The 10,413-nt window shown below is 32.4% G+C and overlaps 1 protein-coding gene across 1 annotated transcript; it reads right to left on the reverse strand.

The window, feature by feature from the left end:
- Positions 1–8,839: 8,839 nt before the first annotated feature.
- On the reverse strand, positions 8,840–9,103 carry K441DRAFT_591112 (uncharacterized protein; the record flags this gene model as incomplete). Its single annotated transcript, XM_067644827.1, has 1 exon — positions 8,840–9,103. A coding segment is annotated over one exon (264 nt), but the record flags the coding sequence as incomplete, so codon positions are not given.
- Between the last annotated feature and the right edge of the window lie 1,310 nt (positions 9,104–10,413).

Genomic DNA, 10,413 nt, shown 5'->3' on the forward strand with positions numbered 1-10,413 from the left:
ACTTATAATTCTTAATTCTTTTATACTAGACCTAAGCTCTTACTAGCTATACTTTCTCTAGTTAAGGACTACTTATAGCCATCTAATTCTAGACAGGTAGGAATACTATCTTTGCCTACCTAAATATCTAGAATAGAAATTTCATATCCCTATAACACCTAAGAGTATAAGGATGTGTATATCTTAGGAATAGACTATACAGAAAGCTATAATAAGGCTAGCCCTATATTTTAAGTTTAGCTTATTAATCTTCTTACCTAATAATAGGCTCGTCTAACCCCGTAAATATAGTCGCTAGTGTTGAGCACGTTTCTCCAATACCTCCTAGTAAGGTAGTTGGATAATTATAGATCTTTTAATTATACTAATAGCTAAGTAGGTGGCGATAAAGCCTACTTTGCGGATGTTTTTAATAACAGCTTAGATTATAAAAGCGAAGACGAACAGCCTATTAGATTCCTAAGAAGACCAAACTAAATTTTAAAAGGCGTAACCGAAAATAGTGCACTTAAATACTAGGTGGAGTGGAAGCCTAGGCTGGCGAGTATTAGAGCCGCGGAGAGAAATAAGAATTTAAGCTATTACTCAGTTTATATCATAGATAGAGTGGTAGTTTTATACTAGAAGCCTATTAAAGAGCCTATAGCCAACCTAATATCCTATAAACTTTGATCTTATTATAAAAGGAACCTTAGTAAGTTTATTAAGCATATTATAAGGTTCTAAGAGCTTAGAGAGGCACTTAAAAAAAAAGACAAAAATATACTTATGGCTTTAGTAGATAAGAGTGGAATATAGAAAAGCCTTAGATTAACCCTATAAAACGCCATTAATAAAAGTAGTAAAAAGGGGATTGATAGTGAATTTTTAAAAACGAAAGAGAAGTAGAGTTTATCCCTAAATAGATAGCGTGTAGTAGACTTAGGCCTAAATAGTTTAAGAACAGAACTTTCTTCTATAGTACTTTAATAGTTTTTAAACAATTGCTAAGTATTTCTAGTTACTGTTAGGCAATTTAATTATTTCCTATATATAACACGTTTTAGTCTTATTTAGCTTACCGTTTCTTAGGAATATCTTATTATTACTAATTTACTTATAGCTATCTCTTCTAGCTGGAATCTAGTATTAAAAATATATATGTCTTGCTAGTATAAGCGCACCGCCTTCCTTACTACGCTTTTAAAAGTAGGAGTCCCGTAAACTACGACAATATTAGTAAAGGAGAAACCCCCGTAAATAGGCACACTTATTAAAGATTGCCATATTACCGGCCTTTGCCGACTATTTATTTTTAATATACTAGGGCAGATCTAACAATCTATCCGTCCTAAATAAGCAATTGCGCGCTAGCGGCAATATTATCTAAAGGTTAGCTGTTAACCCTTACGTTGCGTTTAGAATAAAGAGAGCGACGGTGAAAATCCCCTAGCTATCTATTTTAAGTAAGAGATATAGGAACTAGCTAGCCTAGGCCTCTTAATCTATTAAGGAAGGTTAGAAGTAACCTAGGTAAGGTATTAAAGTTTTACCTAATATCTTTAAGAACCACACTAATAAAAGTCTATATATGCGAGCGCTATAATCTTTATAAGCTTTAAGGAGGTGCTTAGCTAAGAGTAGATAAGCGGCGATCCTAACTCTACTTATAATAAAAAGAACTTTATTAAACTTATCTAAACTCTACATTTAACTATATAGGCTATTAACGATTGCAGATAACTAGCTTAGTATTATTATTAGTGTATTGCTAAAACCTTTATACTTTTATATTAAGAGGGTAATAGAGTCTTATGAATACTATATAATTAAGTATGGATAAGCTTAAAAAAAACCACTAAAGTAGCGAGCGATGCCTAGTAATATAAGATATACGTATTCCCTAGGCGTGACTTTCTACGGTTTTTTAAGAATAATTAATACCTATATGGCCTGTATAGAGTCTAACTAATATAAAAAACTTTTTATAGTAACTTTATTAGCTAGACCGGACCCGTAGTTTTAAAAGTATAAATAGATAAGCTAGATTATATAATAAATAAGCTATAATATAGAGCTAATTAAGAGACAAATTACTAGTAGAGTTTTCCTTAACCTAATATAAACCTATAGTATACCTACAAGCGCAATCGTGGAGACTAAGTATAATTTAAGGAATACTTTGTATATATAGCGCTAGAGATATAATATAGATAGTCTACTAAGTAATGCGATAATGGAAATAAGCTAGTATTCTTTTAGTATAAGAGTAAGTGTAGTATAGAGTGACGAACTAATATTTCCTAAGTGGAACTGGGAACTACTAAGAAGTTAATAAAACTATATATAAGACCTTAAATTACGTAAACGCGGCCTACCTAGCAGTAGAGTAGGCTGTATTGGCTTAGATTTAGATAAAGGACTTTATTACTAATTAGACTGGTTCTACTACTAAGATATAACGGGACTATATTAATAATAAAAAGAGAGCTATAACGTTTTGCTAACTTAGCGCGGCCTAAAATTCCAAAAGTATAAATAATAATATTTGCTGTAATATAAAGAAGAATAAGAATCGCTATAAGTACGCTTATATCGGAGCTTCCTTTTTAGCGCTTAATAACTAACGTATAATTAAGTCTTTTATAAAGAAAAGAGAAGATTAACTTATAGGTAGGTGTATTAATTAGCTATAAGAGCTTCTATAGAGTAAATGCTCCAAATACGGCTCTAAGGAAGATAAGAAAGATTATAATTATTTATATAGTAGTGTTCTAAATACTAAACTTCCTAAGTAAGATATACGTTATATACTAGTACCTAAATATATACTTTACTTATATAATTTAGCCTACGTAAATGGTTTTAAAATATATAAAGACGGATTTTAAAATCTAAAAACCGTTTTTAGGGAAGACGGGGTTTACAAATCGGCGATTTGCGAATTTGTGATTAATCTCAAATCTAGTATCCGAGATCACTAATCCCTGATCCCTAATCCTTAAAATCCGATCTTAACTTACTTATCATCCGGCTTTGCCTTCTTTTCTTAGCATGTACACCTTCTAACTAGCCGCTTACTAGTTTAATGCTAAAGCCCTAGCGTTAATTCCTTCTAACGCGCGTAAATAAGGGGGCCACGTCTAAAGTATGCTACTTAGGCGCATTTAATAGATGTCTATTATCTCACTCCCTTCTTATTAACATTAGGGGAGAATAAGGCGTGGCTGAGCGGGAAAGTATTACTAGCGTGCGTAAGCCTTTAGATAGGTAAATTTATAGTATACGTATTAAGAGCTCGCATTTAATAGTTAGTATAAGCTAATAGGTAGTAAGAGTATAATTAAAATCTTAATTAAGTGCCGCAGCTAATTAGAGCAAAAGTTCAAAAGCTATAAAATTAGTGTTTATTAGACACGGCTTCTATAAAAGAACGATTAACTATAGGACACTCTCCGTAGACCCTTTAACTAGTCCTTACGCGCGCAAGCTATAATATCCCCTAACTCTATAGTTAGATCTACGAGACTAGAATATATAGTTTTAAAAAGCTTAATATTAGTAGTAAAAGCTGAATTTAGTAGTATATAAATGTCTACTATTCTCCTTATATATTTATCCGCTAACTTTATATTAACTTATTAACATTTGACCACTACTAAGATTTAAGCTTTACGTATTTTTTCCTCTCTACCCTTAGCTATTTCCGCTATAATGTCTATAGTGTAAAAAAATTTTAAACGCCGTAAAGAAGGAATTAATAGGAAATGTTATAAGCTTATAAGAAGAGTCCCTAATACTAGACTCGCCCTTATTATTAAAAGAAATAGAGTTAAGCACGTTTTCTGTTCCTACCCTAATAAGAACTAGCCTAAATCCATAGAAGAGATAGTTAGTTTCCTTTAAGTTTTTGCTAAAATATATCTTACTAACTAAAGTTTATAGCAACGCTGTAATTTACGGAACTACTACCTAGCCAACTACTAAACTGTTAATGAGTTTTAAGAAGCTAAAGGGCTCCTTACTAGAGATACGATAGTAGCCCACCTAGTAATAATAATGTTATAAACCCAAACCTCCTTTAATCTAAGCTTTGACGGCAGTTAGATTGGCTTTAATAGGCTTAGTAGAGGCATGTAGACTCCTAGGTTTACCGAGAATATACTTAACTAACCCCTTAATAACTTTCCTATTAGCTCTTATAAGAGGGGCAATAACGTTATAAAAGATAATTAGGATCCTAACTAGGAACTAGACAAAGACTTTTTAGATAATAATAATAACAATAAGGACTTCCCCTATCTTACGCCTATTAGAGAAAAGGATAAGCAATTCTAAGATATATCCAACTAGCTACTATCTATCTACGCCCTTTAACCCAGTACCAGATAGTTAAGCTATAGAGTTAAAAAGAGGCATCGCGCTACTGTAGCTAATTAAAACTAACCTTAAAATATAACCTAGGCTTAAATAGCTAGGGCAGCTTAAGGCATGGCTATATAATAAAGGGTAAGTCCGCCTAAGTTAAATGGGTCTTTCTCTGCTAGGTTATATCCCACTAGCAGATTTATTAAAAACGCGTAGTGTAGTAGTCGCTTTCCTAGCCGTTAGAATAGAGTTTATACTAAGTCCGCATCACCAATATAGTACGTAAATGATAGATTAAATAGAACCCAGTCGTTTAACTTGCTTTAAATAGTACTACTACCTCTAACTTTTAAACCCAGCTCTTATACCTAGCAGTTTCGTTTTAAATAATAGATAGTTATATATAATTAAGTAGGGTCTTTAGTACATTTACATTGGCTAATTTGTTAAAGTTAAACCGTTATAATTTAAGATTAGATGTTTACGACTGGTAAAGGACCGTTAGGTTCTAAGTAACTATTATAATACTTTAGTATTAGAATTCTACATTATCTTAGGGATGGCTAAGGACTAGGTAGCTTTTTTATTTTATTTTAGATAATCTAATTGTTATTACTAGGTTAGCTATCTACTTTTATTCTCTACGGTCTTTTATTTTAATACTATCTTATATTTATTTCCTATTTACAATTTATCGTTGTCTTTAGTATTAGGTAACTGTAGCTATCCTTTATTTTAGTTTCTACTAGTACTAGCATTACTGTTTAGGTTATTAAGCTCTATTGATGGTTCTGAAGTATTGTATATAAAGCCGCCCTACGGCAGTGGCGGTGGTGGCAGTAGTAGTAACGCTTACGGCTTTTTAGTTTTAGCCGTAGCCCTCTCTTTTAGAGCCTTATTCTGCTTTTTATTAATATTAATATTAGTCTGACTTTCCTAAATAGCGCTTTTATTAGCAGCGATAGTAGACGCTATAGGGAGCTCCTTATAAACCTAGAAATTTAAGTCCTTTACTGAGTTCTTTAGACCTAATTTCTACTTTATCTATCCTAGTAAAGGTATAATCTCCCAATCTAGGAATATTAACTTCTATTATTTCCCACGTGCGATTAAACGACGGTCTGACTCGTTAACGACCTCCTCCGCATCCTTATTTGTATTTCTCGACAGCGCTAAGCAACGTTTCTTCGCCATTTTGGTGACACTGTTTGTAAACGTCCCTATATTTACTAATTCCCCAAAATAGTAACCACCATTCTTAAGGCAGAGATCCTTAAGATTTATAGTTTAGGTCTTAGGCGTAACTAGCTAAAGAATACTAAAGTAGCTAGTATACATATCTCCTGCGCATTCTATACACCATTATATAAATTTGGCTATATATTCCTTATCCTTTAGAATATCTATCTAATAGCACCTAAAACCGTAAACGAGTTAAATTAAGAAAACTAAGATATACTTACCGCCCCTAAACTTTATCTGCCTAATCTCTCTAATATCTACAAGCTAGGTAGTAGCGCTCTCTCTATATAGTAAACTAGATTTACACATAATAACGTTATTATTAGTCTCTTTAGTAACGGTGCAATATCACTAAGTTCTCTCCCAACTAGCTTATACTCCTAAAGCGCGGCCTATAGCTTTAAGAGTTTCCTAATACGTAGTAGCTTAAAGTTCTTCCTTCTAGTATATAAGGTCATTGATTATTTAGACCTACTAAAAGCCTATAAGTTCTCTACTCTTTAGCTAGGCTTAGATTTTCTTAAGTTTAGATTTAAGGTTAATGATTTTATATTATAATATTTTTACTTTATCCGCCTTAAGGTTAAGGTTCGGTAGTTAAACCGTTTAGTTATAAAGTTGCTATACTTTAGTCTGCAGCTAGGCTAACCTATTCGTTAATTAAGTAATCTGTTTATCTTTAGCACAGTCCTATATAGTTGGCGAATTAGCCTAAACCTCTCCATCCAGGGATTAAATAATAGTTTAAACACTAAAATCCTGCATTTATGCTCTTCTTATTTAAAGCTTAAATATTAATTTATTATTCTCTCTTTTCTAAGCTATAAGTTAGGCTTATAGTCCGCCATTTTCTACTTTAAAACTTACTCTAAGTTGATTTATTTTAGCCTTTAGCTAGGCTTGCATATTTCTTAATAGAGTAACCTGTTTATCTCTAGCACGGTCCTATTTAGTTAATAAATTAACTTAAACTTCTATATCCCGGGATTAAATAGTTTAGACACTTGCTTTATTTTTTTAGAGCTTAGAGGTTAATTTATCTTTTTCTATTTTCTAGTTTGCTAGCTAGACCTACAGCTTAGAATTTTCTACTTTAAGGTATGCGGTCCGCTTAATATATCCCTCTCTTTACTTCGCTAATTCTGCGCTTAAAGCTTCTTTATATTTTATCATTAACTCTATTCTTCCCTATAGAAGGGAAATAATCTCTTATAGGTTTAGCGCACCAAATTCTTTATTAGAGTAATAACTTATAAAATTATTAATATTAGCAGAATTTTTAAGTTTATCAATCCGACTTTGCTAATTTTAAATTTTTATCTCCGCTTCTCCTAATTTGGCCTTTTCTCGTTAGGTATCTTATACTACGTTTTAATAAAGTCTTTTAAGATCTTTAACCTTGTTTTATAACTACCAGTTCTTATCTCTCTTTATAGTTAAGTCCTGTTTATACTATCTTTTTATATCTCCCTTAGAATCTCTCTCTTTCTACAACTCTCCTTTTAGGCTTTTAATCTTAGCACGTAACTGACGCTCAATATTCTTAAGCCGTTTTACCTTTTAGGCTAATAAGTCTCTTTATAATATAGCTAGAGGGGCTCTAGGGACATGGTTGGCGTCAATATGCCTATAAAAAGAAGTTAACGTCTCTGGGAAATTAAACTTCAAATTATTAGTAAGTATTTAAAATTTAATATCTAACGCCTTACCTATTAGGTGCTACTTTTAAGAAAGCTATAATATAAGTCACGCTTAATATAAAATAAGGTTATTTTAGTGCCTTAAATATAGTCTATAAAGAAGATTAATAGAATAAATAAAGAGGACTGATCCTTAATATAGTCATCCTTAAAAGGTCGGCCATAGTGATAATTGCTAAGTAACTTTGCCTTGGAGGTGAACTAAGGAAGCTATTGTTCTCTATAGGAAGGCTTTATTAACTTTAGCACTTACGTGACCTAAGATATAGGTTTACTAATATCATCCCCGCAACTAGGCTTTGCTTGCTTAAGAAAATGGATGGCGAGTTCCCTATTAGGATCCTATTTCTGCAGTTTAAGGGCCTAATCTATGCGAAAACCTTAAATAACGGTAAGATTTCCTAGTTTATACCAAAGAGCTAGATTTAGCTCTTTAATAATAGGTTTTTATTTACCCTACTCCTTTTTAGGAGCCACATATATTATTTTAGAAAAATAACGCATGCAAAATGCCTATAGTGTAACGTATCCTAACCATCTGTCCCCCTTAAATATTATTAGGGATAGTGGTGTTATCTAGTCTTCTAGATATTTAACATTGAGATTTTCAGGACGAAAATAGATAGCTAAAAAGCTACGCTAGATAGTACCGTTTTGTTTAAAGCCTAGGAGTTATTTAAGGATAGTACAGCAAGGTTTAAGATACTTTAAATTTTTAAAACAACTACGCAGAGTAGGAATTAAGTAAGGAACTAATAAAATATTCTTAAAAAGCGTATCTCTCTTATAGGAGTCCGTAATAGTAGGAAATATTATTTTTAATTACATCTAACTTTTAATAGAAATCCGGTCTCTTTTAGAGATAGTAGGTACGTAAAGCTCCAGTTTCTATACTATAAGGGCATTAAAAGCAGAATATAAGATATTTAAAGTTTTACGGGGTAGAATAGTTTTATAGGGTAGAATAGTTTCACGGCCTAGGATTTGGTTAAAGTTAATTAAAATATACTTAAGATAATTAAGGATCTCCTAAATATGTATAAGTAAAAGCACACCAATATAGTTTAGAAGCATACCTCGTCACATTTTAAACCCAGAAAACGATATAGAGTGCCTAGCTAAATTGGGTAAAAGAGTTCTAGTATATTATTAAGTGCGTAAAATATATCTTAAAAACGCTTGTTCTTTAACAGCTGCCGTAAATCTTTCTCCTTCGTAGGTGTAAGCCGACTCCACCATTAGTTCTCCGATTTATTATCGTTTCTTTAACAATAATATAAGATCTTATAAAATATTTCTCCGTTTAAGAAGGGCTACTCGTTTCTAAAGGCCTCTACGATATTTATTAAAGCGTTTAAAGAAAGTTCTGGAAATCGCGTTAGACACTTAAGGGGGTATAAATATTAAAACTTATGTTTAGAGTAAAGCTTAACAGTCCACCATTAATTATTTAGATCTAGAATTTGCTTAGCAGTACGGATGCGGTGTAATCCATTAAGGTAATTAACTTAGGCTATAGGAAGGTAGGGAATCTTCGTAGTATCTTCCTTCTAATAAAGTGTATTCTTGTTGATACTAGAGACCCTAAGGGCATCTATAAGTGTATTATCATCCACAATAGCCTTAATAAAATATTCCTTGGTTAATCGGTCGCAACTAGTTCTCTTAAAAACTTTTTTCAGAACTATAACCTTTTTTTTAGACGGCCCACAATAATATTTGCGCGCTAAAGGATGCTTAAAATTGAGTGCTTTAAGGTTAACCTTTACAACCCCTCTAAAACACTGCGCTTTAATAGCTGCAAAGTCTTTATCTAGTATATCTATTGCTATCGCCTCTTCTAAGTGCAGTACGAGCTGCAAAATATCTTAAAAGTAGTTATAATATAAGCCTAGTTTATAAAAGATCGGAAGAGGGCAAAACGTCTGCCTGTAAAAACCCGCGTATATTTAAAAGTAGGAAAGATTTAGGATTTAGGATCCCGGAATTCGGTTTCTTAAATCTAGATTTAGATTTTTTCCAATCCGGCATTACTAAACTAGATTCCGAATTCGTTTTCTAGAAAATCGACTAAGCACTACCTCTAATAGTATGTCAATTCTCCTACATTTAAGGCGTAGTTTATTAAACTATACTAGGAAGCGGCTATAGAGAGTAGCTTATACGCCAGAATATAAGATAACTAGTTAACAGTTCGCTAAGCTAAGCTGTGCCGCGTATATTCTATTAGTATACGTCTTTCGAATCCTCCGGCCCTTATCCTAGATATTCGCGTTAGAATAACATAAATGCCAGAGCCCGTATATCTCCTTCTATCTCCCTTAGAACTCCCCTACCACACATTATTGTTATCTTAATAGATTATCCTTAAGACGAAGAATATAGTAAGAAAGTATCTTACTTTATATCTTACTGTTAAATTCTATACTTATTAGGTTATAGACCGAACTTCTATAATAGAGTTTCCTGGCTCTAAAGAGGAAACTAATATTCTAGAAAACGTTATAGAGGTGCCCATATATCTACTAAAGGAGAACGTGAATAAGTCTAAAGGGGAATTTAAATGTATAGTTAGCGGGTGCAACTCCCGTTTTATAGTAATGAGTTTACTTTTAAGACATACTAAATTTATAAAGGACGTATAACTATTATATACTCTCTACGCTACCTACCTTAACTAGCTGTAGAATAATTACTATAAACCCTATAAAAAGCATCTAGCGACCATAAAAATAATCAGCCAGCACTATAAAAAAAAGCACCCAGATAAATACAAGGAATTAATAGGAATTAAGGTTTAGCTAATAAAGCCTTAACTAGCGAAGCCTTAGCTAGCGAAGCCTTAGATAGCAAAGCTTTAGCCAGCAAATTCTTAGCCTCTAAGATATACGTATTTATAATAACCTACCCTTTCTATTACTAATATTACCCTATTAATTAGTAACACTTAAAATATCTTTAACTTCTACTTTATAAAAGCGTGGACTAAGCTTATTAACTACCCTAGACGGTGGCGCTATTTCCTCTAGCAGCCAAAAACGTGACGTTCTCTTACTATATCTATATTATATTAGTGTAGCGGACGCGTTTAATTTTAATTTCGCTTAACTTTAAGATAATTGGG

The sequence above is a fragment of the Cenococcum geophilum genome (genome assembly GCF_001692895.1).
Source record: "Cenococcum geophilum 1.58 unplaced genomic scaffold K441scaffold_75, whole genome shotgun sequence".
Lineage (NCBI taxonomy): Eukaryota > Fungi > Ascomycota > Dothideomycetes > Gloniales > Gloniaceae > Cenococcum > Cenococcum geophilum.